At 39.4% G+C, this 19103-nt stretch overlaps 2 protein-coding genes across 4 annotated transcripts; one reads left to right on the forward strand and one right to left on the reverse strand.

Moving 5' to 3' along the window:
- The first annotated feature begins 2048 nt into the window (after positions 1-2048).
- On the forward strand, positions 2049-4598 carry LOC102227408 (prothymosin alpha-A-like). 2 transcript variants are annotated; one of them, XM_005796948.2, is made up of 5 exons: positions 2049-2266; positions 2842-2931; positions 3296-3359; positions 3550-3623; positions 3718-4598. In XM_005796948.2, exons 1-5 carry the CDS (start codon positions 2216-2218, stop codon positions 3787-3789), a joined length of 351 nt encoding a protein of 116 aa, XP_005797005.1. In that variant the 5' UTR covers positions 2049-2215; the 3' UTR covers positions 3790-4598. The 2 variants fall into 2 exon arrangements, with proteins under 2 accessions (XP_005797005.1, XP_023209276.1); XM_023353508.1 differs by having other exon boundaries at positions 3553-3623.
- A 2166-nt stretch (positions 4599-6764) lies between these two features.
- On the reverse strand, positions 6765-17043 carry slc45a1 (solute carrier family 45 member 1). 2 transcript variants are annotated; one of them, XM_023353441.1, is made up of 10 exons: positions 16859-17043; positions 15853-16293; positions 15672-15764; positions 14812-15036; positions 12584-13470; positions 12342-12495; positions 12074-12250; positions 11751-11956; positions 10393-10618; positions 6765-7424 (listed from the first exon to the last, which is right to left on the reverse strand). In XM_023353441.1, exons 2-10 carry the CDS (start codon positions 16271-16273, stop codon positions 7396-7398), a joined length of 2418 nt encoding a protein of 805 aa, XP_023209209.1. In that variant the 5' UTR covers positions 16274-16293; positions 16859-17043; the 3' UTR covers positions 6765-7395. The 2 variants fall into 2 exon arrangements, with proteins under 2 accessions (XP_023209209.1, XP_005797004.1); XM_005796947.2 differs by having other exon boundaries at positions 6765-10618.
- Positions 17044-19103: the final 2060 nt, after the last annotated feature.

The raw sequence follows: 19103 nt of genomic DNA on the forward strand, positions 1-19103 counted from the left end.
AGCTTGAATGTGCTCAGGCAAGTCCAGGACATTTTTAGGATCTTTTAAAACAAAAAGTTAAACTGTGTCATAGGTGGAGTGCGCTAAATGTTTTAGACGAAGAACCAGAATGGGTGGAGAATAAATTGTTGCAATGATGACTGAGTGGTAAAAGTTACTTAGTCGAAAATGACAGGCGGTTAAGTGGAACAGTAACAGGAATGGCAAATGTTCAAGGTGAAATAATTTTGCTGAAGATGACAAAGGCAACTGAAAAACACTGTCTAGTGCATCAACATCATCAAATGCAGCTCTCCTTTTCTCAAGTTACAACCACAAACTTCAGTTTATTTTCATTAAATAACAAACTAACACAAAGTAGAGCATTACTGTTAAGTGAGAGAAAGATGATCTTTGGATTTCACCAACTTTTTTTTTACTAAGAAATTCTGTACAGTGTAGCGTGCATGTATCTTCGGCTCAATCTGAATTAAAATTTTATGGAAACACTCATAGGTGGACGTGTTGTAAGGTAGATATTTAGTATCTTGGCTCATTGAAATATTTGCCAATTCTTCTTTGTAAAATAGTTTGAGCTCAGTCAGATTGGATCATGATCTACAGACTGTGGCTGGATATTTAGGGTTGTTATTTGCCAAAAATAAATAAATAAAGACACTTCAATCTCAAGTATTTTAAAGCCTCCCAGAGTTTTTTATACCATTTTATTTATGACCACTAGCTTTATTACCTTATTAGAGAAAAGCATTCCCACAACATGATGCTGCCAACTCCATGTTTTAAAGTGGAGATTGTGTGTTTACAAAGCCAGTGTTTGTTTTCAAACAAAGGATTTTTGTGTGAAAGCCTAAAGGTTCACTTGTTCTGACAACAACATATTCTTCCACATCTTTGCCAAGTTCTTTAAACAGAGCTTATTGTGACTTCTTTCAACAATGGCTCTCTTGTTTTATGGCGTGGACAGCCAATAGGTGTCATGTCAACAGATTTCCCTACCTGAGCAGTAAACCTTCGAAGCTTCAAAGGTCTGTCATTTAAAATTGATCCTCATTTCTTGGTAGTTTTGCAGTCGTGTGATACTCTTGGTACATCAAACCTTCATGTTTGTGTTGATTTACCACATGAAATTCTTAGAGCGTGTTTAAATTTGTGGCTGAATTACTATGCAATAGTCCTTAGTGTAAAATCTTCTTGCCAAATAAAGATACTTGCTTTCTGCCTGCTTGCAAATCAGTGGAAAAGTACACAACGTTGAAAGATGAAGTAAAGACTGTCCATAGTAAACTCAAAAATAGGATTGTTCATTAATTATTTCAGCTTGTATTTTATTTTTTAAAAAATCTTACTGATATTTATTGTTATCCAAGTGACATTTATGCAGCAACATGCTTTAGCAGTTTGTAAATACAGATAACAGCAATTTATTGTGCAAGTTAATGGACTAAGGGGATGCTAAATAATGTAACACGTTTTTTTTTTTTAGAAACGGATGTTTATCCCCCAGGTTGTGCAGAAATTGTGTTGCCCATTAATTTGCAGCGTAATAAATTAAAGATGTAGAAATTTTGCTAATTGTTTTGGCAGGAGCAATAATCAGGTCTTGCAAAGAGTATAAGCACACTTAATCTGGTGCACATTTGAAGAGTTAAATATGGAAAGGAGGAGTGGCTGCCTGCTATTTCGTGTGTAATTTGACACCTTATTTCTGCAGAACAGACCGCTTAGACAAAAGATGTTGCCTCTGGCCATGTGGTAGGGATACTTGTAACAATGTATTCACTTAAAACAAACATGTAAAAGATCATTTGAGTATTATAACTTTAATAACTGTTGACTCCAGCCTATTGGTCGCATTTAAACTGGAAAACACTAATCATTTTTATATATTTAGTTAAAGAATATACAACAGCGCTTTAAAAAGAATTGACCAATCAGCGACGTGATAATCGGAAGGCGGACCTCATAGTTGTGATCGACATGAGACTCAGCCAATCGCTGACCGCAGTGGCCGACTTCAACCAATCAGGTGGCAGATCGAGCTGTGGCGTCCAACGAGAGTGGATTTTCAACGAGCCCGAGAGAAGAGCGGAGAAGGGAAGACATCATTTCTCTCTCAGTGTCTTTGGGGCTAAGCACTCGACGGCAACGAGACCGAGGAAAAAAAATATTTCTCAACAGGATTATATTTATATAACATAAATAACAAAAACTAGCCATGGCCGATACAGCTGTTGATACAACCGCCACCACAGAGGTTACAGCCAAGGTGCGTCTTATTCAGTTTCCATCTCTTCTTCGAAGTGTCGTGTATAAAAAAAAAAAAAAAGATTTAGCCAACTTTTTTTTAAGCTCGTAACAGTTTTACTGAATCAGACTGGACAGGTTGTATAAAGCGTGAGTGTTAAAATGACTTGATTTAACTCGAGGAACTACTTAACGAAAGGTGTATTTCATAAATTACTGCCTTAAAATAAATTTTTTTCGACGTCCGTGTTCGATGGAGATCATTTCTTGTCGATGTTCTGTTATGAAAACCTGTTGAGTGTTTAAGATTTAAACAAAAAATGCGCAAATGTGGACCGCTTCGAGGAGACAAAGCGGCTGAAACGGTGCAGCTGGTGAAGCGGAGCTGCTGTGGGCGGGAAGCCGAAGCGCGTTCACATTGCGCGGCATGGGGACCGAAGCGCTTTCTTTTATAAACAGTTATCCACCGTGCGCCGTTTGTGTCCTTCAGACTGTGATTCTCTTTTATTTTCTTCTGGTGGTTGTCGAAAGAAGATTGTGTTTGAACGAGTGGACTTTACGTGAGTGAAGCGCTGACTCGGTGCTCTTATTTTGTAGGAGCTGAAAGAGAAGAAAGAAGCAGAAGCAGCGGAGGAGGAGGAGGAGGAGAAGTCGACCGAGAGCGGGGACGCACCTGCCAATGGCACCGTGAGTCTGAGACACAAACCCCGCCGCATGGCCTTTTGTCTTAGCGCCCCTCGTCGTGCAGGTGTCGCTGCTCGCCCGGCTCCCCCTCCTGCTCAGCTGCTCCCTCCGCTCCAGGCTTTGTTTGGGTTGTGAAATGGCACAGATGTTGCAGCTAGCAACCCCTTTTTTTAGACGTCTCCGTTGGCCTCTCTAGCCTGTGGTTTCTCACTGCTTGGTAGTTGGTCCTCTGGGGAGGTAACAAGACCTCCACTCACTTCCCCTTGTTTTTTTAAGTGACCCCCAAAGGAGATTACATTTACTAGGTTGGGATCTGTTTAATTCCATTTTAAACAAGTTAAAATTGTTTTGTTTTATTTCTTTGCAGAATGGTGCTGAGCACAGTGACAAAAAGGAAGAAATTACAGAGGAGGAGCAGAAGAATGGAGCTGGTATGTTGCGCTTCTTTTTTTTTTTAAAAAAAAAGTAAATGAATCCGATTTGAAATGCTGACATGTTTCCTCTGATCTCTTTTTGCCCCTGATGCATGAATTCCGATTAGGTGTTCACCCCAAGCAAGTGCTTACCTGGATATAGGTCGTAAAGGGTGTAATTTATGATGTGACACCCCTGTCTTTGCAGAAGATGTGGAGGCGGCGCCCCCTGCTGAGGAAACCGATGCACAGCCAGTGAAGCGTGCAGCTGAAGAGGAGGAGGTGAGTTGTCATGAGGCTGAGTTGTAATTGCTTTGAGTAATATGGTGATTCGTGCAGCTTTGCTTATCTCCTAAATCTGTTTTTCTCCTTTCAGGACAAGGCCGAGACAAAAAAGCAGAAGACAGAGGAGAATGGCGACTCAAAAGAAGCAGACGTGGAGGCTTAAGTCTTTACCCTGCTACTTGTTTGCGGCACTGTCCTACCAGTCTGGTCAACATTGCTTCGTAGAGCTTGTGCTTTCTATGTTTTTGATAGATTTTCCTTTTGGTTGCTCCCATATTCTCACATTGCACTGGAGTCTTTGAGATGTAGTGGCCCTGCATACTTCTTTTTTATGAAATGTTATTTATTGGTCTTGAAAATGAGCTTTTTTTTCTACTTGTTCAAGTCGGGCCACGCCATAAGATCAGTTTTTTCATTTCCTGACGTTTCACATCAGTCTTTTAGAAGCACAATCTCTATGCAAGTGTTGACCAGGTGATTCATACATACAGGCAGCTGCTCACCCTCAAGGCTCATGTTGACCTCTCAGATACACTTAAAAGGACCAAAGATAAGTTTTAAGCAGGGGATAATAGACAGTTGTTGGCATTATTAGTCGAGGTGTCAATTTTTGTGTTAAGCTGCTACTTAATTCCTGCCTGCCCTGTTAACATAACAGATGGTGCAAATGAGTAAAGGGGCTGTCTCTTACACCTCCACTGATTGTGTAACCATTTTCTTTCCTGTGGAGGCAGGAGTTTGCAATGTTAATTAACCCCTCTTAAATCTTAAGGCTTTGGTCATTTGTTCTGTATGCATTCCACGCAAGTTTGTACCATTTATACTTTTTTTTTCTTGCATTTTCAACGAGTTTTATGTTATGGTTGAGTAGCCCACTTCTGTGTAGACCGCCTTTTTCATAACCAGAATGGCATTTGGTTACTTCAGCCACTGCTTTGTATATTCTGATTAAGAAATAAATTTGTCTTTTTACTTGCGTGTCTGTCCAATTAGTGTATGCTAGCAGATCAGTTTTCTGAAATTGATTTTTTTTTTTGTAACTGGTGATGTCATTTGACCCACATTTTTTTCTTTTAACATGGAAAATGGCTGTCTTAGAGACAGGAAGCGGCAGGGATAATTTCCCTCTTAGTAATGGAACTAAAAGCAAGCAATCAATAGCTTCCCGTTAAGCTATGCCTCCCCCTGGTGGTGGACTTTAGAACTTCAGCTTCCAGTCAGAACACGCATCCACGATCCTCATCGATTTATCCCTGCTTCAACACATCTGAATCCTTTTACCGACGTTAAGCTCGACAGAAGCCCATAAACGAGCCACTTACTGGATTCAGGTGTGTTGGAGAAGGGACACTTAAGTTTTCTTGGGTACTTTTGAATTGTACCATCATTAACCAGTCAAATAATAGGAAAAAAGGTCCTATTTTGGCCTCATAAAAAGCTGTTTTATGGAAAATTTAAATCAGTTCAATAAAGTAATTTTAAATTCAGAAATTTGGGACTTTTGAAAAGTGAGATGTTTGTCCTTGAATTGGACCAAAATTCTTTGTCATGGTAATCCTTATAGAAATCCAGAAGGAGATTATTTTAAATATCCGAGTTGTTTTTGATCCCATCTTTCTAAAACATCGCATAACTGACAAAGAGCAAACAAGCTAATTTGTTTTAAATCTGTGACGTAAAACTTGTACAAACAAGTGTTGTAGGTTTTAGATCAAAAGCCATTTAAGTTTGAGCTTTAGTTGTTTCTTCTTTTATGTCAAGTTTGTCCTAGAGGTGATTAGTCAAATGATTTAAAAATCTCAGATTTTGAATAGTTTTCCACCAGTAATCAAACAGTTAACTCATTTAGAGCCATTACACCTTAAGTGAAAGAATATCTCAAACAAACTAATACTGCATGTGAACATGGAAACATGTCCACTGCTCTGGACATTTTCTTCATTGAAGTCTTATTTTACTGTTTTAATAAACTAAAGTCTTATTCTATTGTTTAAATATGTTTCTTTGATTAGTTTTAAACGTACTTCTAATAAGCTTCACCAGGAACCAGGGCTTCAAATTTGCCTGTGACTAGAGGGCCTAAGCAAAGAACAAAGGTTTATTTGAAATGTAACATTGTTTTATGTCCCGTCCTGATTAAATAAATTTGAGATAAACATGTTTATATCCTCACAATATAGACTCCAGGCCTTGTGAAATTTCCTGAAAACTGTGGGGTTTTTTTTACAAGACTTCCCTCCCCTAAACTTCCCACTAATGCACTCTGATGTAGCAGTCTGAGCCGTCAGCTTCTGCAGCGATGACCTTTTCTCACATACCCTCCCAATGACTGTGCTGGACAACTGTCAAGTCAGCAGTCCTCCCTGTACTGTGTAGGTCATGACCTAATTCTGGATTAAAGTCTCTTATATTGGTATTATGTAATATTCTGGTATTTTATTCTGGGGTTTCATTAGTAATAATCCTTAATCATAACTTAGCCACTTGAAATATTACTGTAGTGTTTTGTTTTGGAAATGAAGTTTTGGATAATGCTATAGTTTACAATGGCAGGTAGAAAAAGAGGAGTGAATTTAACACAAAAAACTCAGTTTTTGATTAATTTCAGAAATATTTTAGAAGAAAATGTGAAAATTTCTGAGCTTGAAAAGTCAAAAATTTGCAAGAAAAAACTGAAATTTGGAGATTAATCTCAGAAATTTTCTAGAAATTGCCTACCGATCTGCATATTGGTGTGTAAATGTGTGTGTGTTTGTGAGTGCGACTGAGTGAATGTGACTCTAGTGTAAAGCGCTTTGAGTGGTCAAAATGACTGGAAAAGCGCTATATAAGTTCAGTCCATTTACCATTTAGAAAAAACTTGGGAACTCCTGAGGTTGAAATGTCAAAAATTTGCAAGAAAAATGTTCGAAATTTCTAGCAAAATTAATCTGAGAAATTCTGTAGAAAAAAAATCAATCTTCGGAACTCAGGAATTTTCTTGTTTTTTCAAGAAAAGAGATTAATCTCATGGAAATTTTAAACCTTTTTTTCAATCTACGACGGCACTAATATGCCCTCATAATTAGATGCAACTCTAATCATCTATTAAAATTTCACTCAGAGAAAAATAACCAACACAGGAGTCAAAAGTGGCAAAAATGATAATTTTAGTTTGAACTGAGCCCTGAATAAAAGTAGCTTTTACATTGATGCTGACATTGAGCAGTAAGGAGGTACCATATAACACAAAGTGTGTTGTATTTCTTCCTCAAGCAAGCTGCAACAGCGAGATCCAGACAGTTACTGTTTCCTAAGAAACGTCAGCGTGGCGGGGATCAGCTCAGTCCAGGAGGCTTCAATAGTAGGCAATTACTGACATTCTGCAGAGGCGCCTGAAGGTTGAGGTTCTCAGTGGAGCCGTCAAAATAAAAGGCTCTACATTACCATAGTTTCTGCCTTATGGAAAGTTGGCATGGCACAGCAGATGCAACAACAACTTAAATGTGTTTGCTGATGGAGATGAGTTATTCTGGATCTAAAGGGGATGAAGAACTTCCAATGAAGACCTCTGCAGACAACCGAGGGATTGTTTTTATACAGAAATGATGGGCTGAGCCCGGTGGAGCAGAAGCCTACTATTTTAAGCATGCACCCTAACGATGACAAGGAAGGACTCGCTGCTGGCTCTGCAAATCCCCATGGTTGCTTAATTTTTTTTTTAACGCCGTCCGTCCCACAGTCCACATGAGTCTTCTCTCTGTTTGACGTTCCTCTGTTTTGCTTGGTTTCACACCCCAGTTTCAACTTCTCCTCTTCCTGACAATGACAAGAATCACTGTCATTATTACAATGGAATGGCCGGGAGTACGTTGACGGCTCAGAGAGCTGTAACGTGGCTTAGTGAGGACCCACAACACTGTTCTCTGGGTCTGTTAAAGTACTGCGAGTCATCTGATGACTCCATTCTTAGCTGGAATTGACTCAAAATTCAGTGTGAAAGCCTTAATTGTAGACCAGACTAATAGAAATATATGTATTGCTGCTAAAATGCACAGTGCAAAGCCCTCCTAAACTATGGGAAAATACAACCAAGTATTAGGGCCATACGAAGGAAAAATAAAATAACTAGAACAAAGTCATAAAATTATGAGAAATAAGTTGTAATATATCATGAATAAACTTGTACAAGAAAAAGAGTCAATATTTTGAGATAAAGTCATAATATTACAAGAATAAAGCCATAATAGTATGACTTTGTAAAGTCGTAATACTACGGCTTTCTTCTCGTCTTACTTCAACTTTATTCTTGTAGTATTATGACTTTATCTTAAGCTATTATGACTTTATCCTTGTATGAGTCTATTCTTGTAATTTTATGGCTTTATTCTCATAACAGTGTATTCTATTATGACTTTATTTGCAATTTAATTTTTCATATTTTCCTACTGTGGCCCTAATACTCCATCATAGAAACATGTAAAGTTGTGGCCAAAAGTTTTAAGACTGACTCAACCTTTACTGCCTCAGTGTTCGTGGTGGTAATCTGCACGGAGTCTAGGATGTTACCAGGAGCCCTAAATATTTACTTTCCTGAAGAAATTGTTATTAAAGTCATCACTTTGTGATTCTATCTGAATCAGAACAGCAAGATTGTTGTTTTAAAAGAAAATTATTGTTTCACATAAAATCTTTTGTTAATCTTTAAGGAAATATTAAGTGCTTTGGATATAAAGAATTACTTGCAAAAGATATTGCTGCTAGACAAGCCAAACCGACCATTTGTGAAAACACCAATTCACAGCAAATGTGGTCTCAAGGCACTTAAAAAATCGCAACCCCAATCTCAAAATTTAAAGCTGCAGTATGTAACTTTTATATAAAAAAAGTTTAGTTTTTTTTAATATATTTGTTAAAACTGTCGCTATGTCGTAACAGTATGGTTTGAACCAGATATGTGAAAAAAAAAAATCAAGCTCCTCTGCCTTCTCCCTGCTGCCATCTGCACAGCTACACTGTTCCATTAGAAACAACCAATCAGAGCCAGGGGAGGGTCTTAGCGCTGTCAATCATCTTCGACATCCTTCACATCCTCCCCTTTTCTTTCTGCTACGCATGCAGCTAGCCACCAATGTTCAGGCTAGTTAGCATGACTACTGATAATGGTGGATAAACAGTTTTTCTGTAAGTTGTTTCTCCACCATTAGCACATTGAGCAGCGCGTACATGATTGACAGCGCTCTGATTGGTTTTTGCAGAGGTCAATACTAGCACTAGGAGGAGGACCTTTCTCTTTACACAGACTATCTGTCTCATACTATACTGTCACGACATGATGACAGTTTGAACAAATATGTAAAACACATATTTTTGTAAAAGTTACATTCTGTAGCTTTAAGGGACGGGGGTTGCCAACAATGTATATTTTGCTCAGGAATGAATGACAAGCAGGCAAATTTGAGTTTCTCATCCAACTTTCAGTCTTTTGCCTTGCGGCAAGGAGAGTATTGTATTACCACCACTGGAGAGCTCAGTCAGGAATAGCTATGAAAAGGCTTGAGTGTTTTTTGAATGAGAAGTTATAGTATTGGACTCTTGCCGGGTTTCAGACGGACAGCACAGCAGTGACAACTGACATACAAATACAACAAGGACAGGCTGAGATTCTGCACAATATACCGTCTGGACTGCAGGGTTCTGGGCTAAAGTGAAATTCTCAGATAAAGACCCATAAAGATTATTAGGGGCATCTGGAAAAAACACAACTTTTCTAACGGGGAAAAGGTGAACAGTCACATTTTGGTTTAAAAACACTGCCATAAATCTAGCAGAATGGATAACAGTTTTAAGGCAAAAGCAATAAGAAACTGCTGTATGGATCAAAACTCGATGTAAAATATCATAACCCTTTGAAACTTCAGTAAACAACAGGAACATCTGACTAAAGGATCAAACAACATTGAATAAAGTTTGTAGAATAAAGAAACTTCAGTCACAAAACCTTTGGCCACCACTTCACTCAGTATTCTGGTGAATATTAAAAAATTGTTGTCCTGAAAAAGCTCTTAGATTTATGTGAATTTTAACAGTGTGAACAGCCACTGGCAGCACTTTCAGTGAAGAAAATCCTGCTGAAGTGTGTTATTAGTACTCTAACTCAGAGAAACAGGCAGGTAGACATTAGTTAGGCCTCGTGACCAAAAAACAAAAAAAGCTTTGAGAGACCACACTGCAGCAGCTCATGCAGATGTTAGGCAACTGATCAAAGGAAAGAAAAGAGGGAAAAAGCTGTGGTTAGCTTGATTCACACTGTGATCCTAAACACCAAAAAAAAAAAAAAAAAAGAACATGCAGCACCAAAACGATGCAGTACGGAATCAGACAAACAGAGCTCAGCTCAATCACACACACATTCACAGACGACGTCACATTCATTTGCAGAAAGTTCAGGAAAGAAAGCATGGGCACACACACTGTAGGAACACTGGTCATGTTTATGCTTGTTGGAGTTGTGGCCAATGTCTGTCTGTCTGTCTGGCTCTGAGTAGAGCAGTGCGGATTAGTGTAAAATCTGTGAAGCTGTGCTGAAACAGTGTGTGGCAGGATGTGCAGTGTGTCTGTCACTATCATCGCTACGGAGGTAGACGCACTCGCACACCGAGCGACGGTATGGGAGCGCGTGGCGTTCTGTGTGATTTTTTTGTTTTTTTTGTGAGGGTAAAGTGAATGAAGAGGCTTTGCTAAATGTGCGCCAGTAACGGCTGGGTCTCGCTTTCGGGGGGCTCACCCTCAGGGGGGGGCAGCTGGTACACCACGCAGAGGGAGGAGTACAGGCAACCCACGAATGACATCAGACTTGCAAAGTACATCACCCCCTGAGCCCCGCCCACCAGTGAGGTCAGAGGTCCCATCGCCACAGAGACGAGGATCTGTGCCAGGAAATACTGACAGCTGAGCAGAGAGATGTCCACCCCCATCCCGCGTCTGGTCCCCTCTTCGGACGAGCCGCAAAACTGCAAGACAGAATAAAATTTGAATTGAGTTAAATAAACAAAAATAGCGTTGTCTTGCCTGTACACACTATACCCAGCAGTTTTTGTCTTTTATTGTGCAATAAACTATAAATCTGACTAATTGTAGAGCATTTCAGACTTTAGTTTGCAGCCCACCAACAGGTAGGCCTTTATCATAAGACACGTATCCATTTTTACCCTGCAGCATTATGTGTGACTAAGAATGATTGTGATTCAGATCCGGAGTGCATTCATACCAGCCCCATTTAGTCTGTTTTAATCGAACTTTAATTTGTGTGCCAAGAAAGTCCCGTTTATTTGGGGAGATGTGAATTCTGATGCAGACTAAAAACAGCAAACTTTGGTCCACCTAAAAACTTAGGTCTCATTCGGTTGAAATGAATTCTGGTGCGTTTTCAAATGCATATGTGGATGCTAAACGCACCAGAGAATGCTCAAAAAGTAGGAAGCGCACTACAGTGCAGAGCATTCTGGGTAAATACAACCAAAACGAGAGTGTCTAACACCAGAGGGAGAAATAGATTGTGGTCTTTTGCCAAAGATAAAAGAGAAGTTCATCGAGCACGAAACTCTGATGCCACTCCATGTTTTTTTACATTTCATAAAGAAGAAAGTTGTGCATTGGAGAAGTTCTTTCTGTTCCTGTCAAAGGTTTACAAACACACCCCGGTAGCATCAATGTCAATTTAATTCTGTATTTTGGTGCATTCAAACTGTTCTTTTCTCAAGGTGGAATAATATTACAATACAAAACTTTACAATTTTCCAAACAACAGGTGTGGGCACAGGTTTGCCATAAATAATATTAACATGTAAGTGTATTGCACAATAAAAGTCATGGACCTGAACCGTATTACAAATATGTGGATTACATTTAAAAGTGTAAACTGTGCCAAGAAATAAAATAATTAAAATGAGCTCAATCAAATTTGTAGTATGTCAACAAATGTAAAAAGAGCCACAAGAAATAAAAATATGTGCACCAAATGTAATGTAACATTATGCAGACTGAGAGAAAAAAACAATGGTTTAAAAATAAATCTAATTTCTAACTAAACAGTTCTTGATGTTACAGCATTTAAAAACATTCTGCACAACAGAAGATGCTTACCTGAGGGCTCTGGTAGTATTCACACAGCAGAGAGTAAGGCAGCGTACACAGAGAGGAGAAGAGCACCCCATAGGTGACACAGAGCGAAAGCACCACATAGAGGTTGGTGGATAGCGTTGCAAGGCCTGTGCCCAAACCAAATGCCAAGTAGGCAAAAAAATAAAGAGTGCGTAGGGAGAAACGTTCCTCTAGTTTCTCCAATATGGCTGCAAGTTGTAAAAGAGACGTAGAAAAACAGCAAGAGTCAGACGTTACTTTGTATAAATCCCATCAAATTAAGATTTTACTGGCATGAAAAGTGAACTGTTCAGTTCACTGCTTGCCTGAGTAGAAAGCAGCGCTGAATGCATAGATGCACATGCCCCAGCAGCCCATGCTGACGCCAGCATTGTAACGCTGATAAGCTTCAGAGTCGTGCGGCGCTTTGGGGTCTCCCTCAAACACAACCTCGCCCATGAAGTCGGTGTAGAAGAGCAGCATACCTTCAAATGACAACCAGCCTGAAAATAAAAAGAAAAGAAAGAAAAAAACATTCATTTATTCAAGAAACTCAAAATAACAATATTTTTTTTAGTGATTAATGACTCTCACCTAAAAAATGATTAGTGCATAAGCTCCTCAGAGAGGGAGGCATTCTGTAGATGGCTATACACAGCAGCTTCATGGACATCTGGGATTCTCCTGTCTCCACATTTTCACTTAGATCGCTCTCGTATCGCACTCCGTTTAGCAAAATATTTGCCACCTGATCCAGAGAAAAGCAAGAACATGTAGTTTAGAATTAAAACACAATGGTAGCTGTCAGATAAACAGCCTGCGAAAGAGTTCCTGACCTGTTGGCTGAAAGTCACTGTTCTCCTCCGCCCGTTCTCCAGCCCAACAATCTGCGTCGCCATGGGCTCCTCCATCAGCGCCAGACTCTGAGGCCTCTTCAGGATCCCAGCAGAGGATCCCCGGTGCAGCCCGCCCCCTGACTGAGACCTGGCTGTGTCCGCAGGAGCGCCTTGAGTTTGTGCATCTCCCTTGGTCTGAGGCCCCTCTGCCTCCTGAGCCTCTTCACCTGGATGGGACCCCCCATCAGCCTCAGTCTGCCCTGCAGGGGGGTTACCCACCTTCTCAGAGGGAGGGGATTCTCCTGTAGGCAGGGGCATGGCAGTGGAGCCTGAAGGCAGGTTTGGAGGCGTCTGCTGGCCTGTGTAGCAGTCTATAAGCACGCTGTCTATGTAGGAGGTTCCTAACGAAGATGCAAACTCATTGATGCCAGTGAGTGAGCTGTCCCTGCTTATAAAGCTGCCATATTTTGGAGTGAGGGGACTCAGGGGCGATATGGGGCTGGTGAGGCCGGCACACAGGCGTGCACTGGCGCTGCAAGAGTGAGCCAAGGGGTCAGAATTACCTTGATGAGACTTGGGAAAGCTGTAGCTGTAAAGTCCATCCTCGTCCTCCTCGTCCAGCCCCGGACCGGCTCCGGGGGGGACGGGAGGAGACGGAGGCAGAGGGAGGCTGGGGCTTTTCAGATGGTTCTTACTGGAGTTTCTGTTTGGTTGGCTCTTTGGTAACGGCCTCTCGGGAATGCTCATCAGAGTCATGGCGGTGGCGAACACCAAAGTGATGCTGGTGAACAGGTATATGACCCTGAGCTGACCCCCCATGGACCTCCCAAACTGCGTCTGGTCCCAGTTGATGCCGCCTACGATGTAGCCAAATCCTCCTCCCAGTCCTGAGCGCGGGAATGGAGAGGGGAAAGTAAGAAACTCCAGTTAAAACAGTAATTATTGCTTTTAGGTGCTGTTGTTTGTGTCTTATATGTATTTAACAAACTAAACGAGGATCTGACATTTAGTTGCTTCACCAGTTTTGTTTTGTACTCAACTTTATGGGGTACAAATCGCAGCTATGTGAAATTTTTCACCTACCATGTCTAAATTTGCAACCACCTGGCAAACATCTTGAACTTTACACTTCCTATATCAACTGATAAATTTATATAATGGTATATAATTTAGATCATTTATATCTACTCATTGTCTGCTGTACAGAAATGTGGATTTATGTACTATACATGCACTAGCAGACGAAGATAAGTACAGTAGTAAAAAAAAAATTGTACTTAAAACTAGCCTTACTTTAGACTAATTTACTTCAGTAGAAGTAAAAAGCCTTATCATAGAAAGTATTGAGTAATAAAAATATTTTGTGAAAAAACTACTTATGAACTGAGTAACTTTGATCAGAATTTCTGATTTATTTATTCTATGTTTTGACAAAACAGCTAAAATTATGCACAAATTCTAGTAATTTTAAAAACTAAAATAAAAACAGTGCAAAAATAAATAATGTATTTACAAATCAATAAAGTAAGATAAAAAAAAACACTTTTCAGATTTCAATTGTTTTGTAAGATAAAGCTATTTAAATCGATACTCATTCAAAGTTATGCATACCTCTGGATAGATCTTAACAACATGTTTGAATTCACTTCAGCTTGGTTTATTTATACAACACCATTTCATAAAAAAATATTCTTCTGACTGAAACCAGTATTAATGATTTGGAGTGACCCGGTCAGATCCTTTAGAGAATCGAGCTAAAGATTATGGTGATGGAAAGGAGGCCTTTGAGTATCAAAGACTTTTTTCTTTTTTTCAGCTAACCTTTATGTAACCAGAATAAAAAACTTGTTGAGATTAAAAATGTTATTTACAAGAATGTAATGGGCCTGAGAGCAGTAGAAGAAAAATAGATAGATATACAAAGATCTGGCCAGTGTTTACTAGAAGCGTTTGATTGCCAACAAAAAGCTTTTCCACTAGATTATAAATAATAATTGATGCAAGTTTTTGTGAAACCTTAAGTAAAACCCAGAAAAGTTACTTCTCCTTTCACACCAGAAACAAACTTCTTGGAAGAGTAAGAACTACTTTAAATCAGAGTATAAATAATTGTGGCTTTAACTTTACTTTACAAAACATTACATTTAAGGTAGAAAGAGAGTTATTGTTCTGCTTGAGTCTAAAAAGTCAACATATACCACACCAGCAAAATATTTTTTCTTTATTACCTGCTAGTAATGCATGAATGTTGAGCCCCCTGTCCTGATCCTCCGGGCTGCACACGTCCATCATGTAGGCGTGGCTCGGGTTGTCGGCCGAGTCGGCGCTGAAATCCATCAGGACCACGCCGCACACCGTCAGGATGATTCCCCACTTGTGATTTGATGCCGTGTCGGCCAGGACTCCCCCGATGTCTCGTCCGTTCAGAACCAGGGTCAGACCCACTAAAGCCCCTGAATAGAAGGAAAGCAGAAAAAATACAACATTTCTTACATTTTTAGAAACTGGTGTATGTTATCTATACTTAGGTTGGTATGAGATAATATAAAATATATATATTTATTTTAAGACATTATATTTAATGTGTACTCCTCCTGTAGTTAAAATAATCTGGCATAATGAATATTAAAGCTACAGTAATAATTTGCATACAACCTTCTAGAGACATGTTGTCAGTAGTTAATAGAATAAAATAACAATGTTAATTTTACTCAAACATATACCTATAAAAAGTAAAATTAGAGAAACTGATCATTTTAAGTGGTCTCTTAATTTTTTTCCAGAGCTGTATATGTGACTCTTCCATGGCTGACCAGCAGTGTGCAGCAACAGGTGGTGTACTTTTACTCTAAACTCCATAAAGCTGGAAAAATATATAGACTGGCAATGACACAGAAAACTACTTTGTCTTTATAGAAATGTATGTGAGGTTTTTTTTTTGCATTTTCTGCAAAAAAAATTGCCTAAAAGTTTAGATGAATCTCTGGACTGTGGTAGATTTTTATAATTGTTTTTTTTTTCTGCTCTGTTTTTGACCAATATTCAATGTAAAGCAGGATCACTGTATTGTTCTTTGAGCATGTCTCACCTACAGCCAGAGCAAAAATAAAAGGTCTCCTTCTTCCAAACCGGGACGTGCAACGATCACTCCATGCTCCTATAAGAGGCTGAACAAGGAATCCTTCAAGACAAACACAGAAAGCAAGATTTTTAGTCTATTGTGAAAGTGAAAAACCTGTTAACCTGTTACATCCCTGTGATGCACTCACCAAGAATGGGACTAATGAACCACACCAGGCTGTAGAACTGATCCGGGAGGCCCATTTGTAGGAGAACAGGGGTCACGTAGGCCGTTTCCATGGCGTAGCTGAACTCAATTCCGAACAGGATGCAGCCATTGAAGAGCAGCTCCTGGAAGGTGCGTCTGGGGGGAAGCTCGCTGAGGTCCAGCTGGTCCAGGGGACAAGGCGTGTTGGGCGGGGGAGGCGGTGAGGGTCGTATCAGCTTCCTACGTTTCGGCTGTCTTTGGAAGTTGTTGGCTCTGTGACTGAGGTGCCGTGTGGTGGATGTCGGGAAGCTGGCCGTCTTGGGCAGCGTGGTCCTCCAGAGGCCTTCCTGAGCTGAGGATGACCTCCCTCCTGGACTGGCCAAGAGAGGGTCTGTGGGGGTCCCCATGCCTGGAGATGACATCTCTCTCAAGCTGGAGTACACTGCAGCATAAGGACAACATAACATGCAACAGCAAGATGAAACTGAGACGTGATTAACTTGTGTTTTGCTTTAAACCTTCATCTGAGGGGTCAGCCTTGGATCAGAGTGTGTTTTGGTGCTGCTGGTGATTCCAGCTACAGCTGCTGAGAGGACACTGCAGTGATCAGCGGGCGCACTGCATCCAGTGCGCATGTTGTGCGCAGAGCCCATGTGCTCTCCGCGGCTGATACAGCAGTGTACTCTGCGGCAGTGCTTTCATGACGCCTGTTTCCATTTTAATTTTTCATGCAGGAAGACAAAGTCGTACACAATGGAGCCAAAACAGAGACTGTTAGGGGGATAATGCATCACCATCGGTCGCGATTCAACGAATATCTAAAAATATGCGGATTGTTGGTATTCACGTAGCCTTAGGTCGGTTGTCTGCTCGCGACATCTTCGCAAATGATGCTTTGCATTTTCCTCGACTTGGCATTTAAAGGTCTTATAGGTGAACACTACCACACGACCGTGTGTAAGAGGATTTTAAAAAAAAGACGTGCAGAGATGAAAGACGATAATTACCTTCGAGGGGCGGGTCGTCATTTATTGCGGCACACTGTGTAGGTAAACAGTGGAGCCATTATGGTGTGCAAAGAGACGTAGTGTTAATTACAGGAGTCATGATTATTATCATTATCATTATTTTTTGCTTTGTTTTCCTTTGATGCGTCTTCCCCCCGCTCTCCCTCTCTCCTGTGTCCCTTCTCCTCCTTCCCCCTCTTCCTTTCTCCCCATTCGCCTCCTTTCCCGGTCTCTCCTGTGACGTCATGCCCCTCCCTGCAACATCAGCAGCACAAACGCATCTGGCCGTCCACGCAGCGTGCGTCCTTCTGCGTGATTACTACGCCTCAGCATCCGTTTATGACATCTAGAATAAATCTATCTATCTATCTATCTATCTATCTATCTATCTATCTATCTATCTATCTATCTATCTATCTATCTATCTATCTATCTATCTATCTATCTATCTATCTATCTATCTATCTATCTATCTATCTATCTATCTATCTATCTATCTATCTATCTATCTGCATATTTTGCCTATTTAGAGTGGAAAACCCATTTTATGAAATGTTTTATAAAATTATTGATGCAGGAATACTTTTAAAAATGTACATTTATGTGAAATAAATATAACAATGCATTTATTATTTTATAATTTTCTCTTTTCCCATTGATCAGAGGTTTTAGGGAATTCCAATTTAAAAATTATGACATTTTGTTGCCCGATTTCCTTTAGGAACTAGATGAAGACTCTTACTTATTTTGTCAGCATGCAAAGTGAGGAGGACGGTGTGGGCTAGGGGAAACACTCTTTAAACTCAATGTTAGAGGAGCCAATAAGTTTCCATGCAGCGACACCAGACGTCAGAAACTTTTTACATTTTGTCCCTAGCCAGTCATAATATACAAAATGTCAGAGCCACAAAACCTATAGAGCTCTTAAAAAAATCCCAGAGTATCAGTTTTCAATTGATTAACTGAATAATAATTATTATTATTAATTTGGTTTGTGGTGAAAATAAACAATTTCTTTCTTTGAAAGAAATGACAAAAAAAAAATCTTCTATTCAATATTCTATATTTACAGAAAATACAGAAATAATAATTAACTATTTCCAGCCAAAGGACAAAAAAAAGTTCAGCTATAAAGTCAATATACCAATGTATGATCAATCCTTATCTATATTGATCAATTCTTTGCAGATATTAAGTGAAAATGTATTATTACATTTATTTGTTGGAACTGTTCTAGAACAGAACTGCTCAGTTTTACATTATTATTATTATTATTATTATTATTATTATTATTGGCCAGGAATATTAGGAACCACTATGGCTATGCCAGTAATAAAAACATATTTTCTGTCCTACCATCACAAAAACAAGCATGTGAAGTTTGAGCAACAAAACTGATCAATGTCTTTAACTTGAATTTTGTTCTATGCTCACATACATTTGTCACCACTTTGAAAGATTATTTAAAAAGCTGCTTCTTTAGCAGAAAATCTTACAGGATAAACAGAAATAACTCAAATTTCTGAATGTTTTTGTGGCACAAACACAAAACTGAAATTCACAGTACACTATTTTCTTCAGCATGTTCCTCCTCACATTGACTTAAAACGTATGGCTGCAAGGTCTTGTGTGATTAATTGTGACTTTTTGTCAGAGAAAGCAGCAGGAAGTTTTGGTGAACATAGATAAAGCAGTACATATTCTCATTGTGGTTTTGTTCTCATTGTTTTTAGCTCATGATTTATTTGAGGGTCTGTCCTCAATCAGAAACTTTGGACACAAAAAAATCTATTCCTGGGTTCCTTCTGTCATGCTACTGCAGATTGTTCCGCTTGAAAATGTTTGTTTTACATTATTACATGTATATTTTCACATCAAAAAATAGCAACAATAACAGAAACATGTTTAACTATTCCAGAACAAATGTCAAATGAATGCTGAGAGGGTATTTTAAGCTGAAATGGCTGCTTTTTATTCACAGTCTCTGCAGGAACATTGAAGTGGCTTCAGGGCCACTTCTTATAGCCAACTCATTATGTCTAATTGAGTTTTAGTGTAATTATCTAAGCAAGAGGTCGACCACCTCCATGTCGAAGAAGTGGAAACAACCAATAAGGTGGACCAGACGTGTTAATTGATTATTCTTTTAATAAAATCTAAGCTTTTTACTGTAAAGCTTTAATTCACAAACAAAACACTGTATAAGTGTGAAATGCAATAATGAAGCATCACCTGAATTTGAAAT

This window comes from Xiphophorus maculatus, chromosome 20 (assembly GCF_002775205.1).
Source record: "Xiphophorus maculatus strain JP 163 A chromosome 20, X_maculatus-5.0-male, whole genome shotgun sequence".
In the NCBI taxonomy this organism is placed as follows: Eukaryota; Metazoa; Chordata; class Actinopteri; order Cyprinodontiformes; family Poeciliidae; genus Xiphophorus; species Xiphophorus maculatus.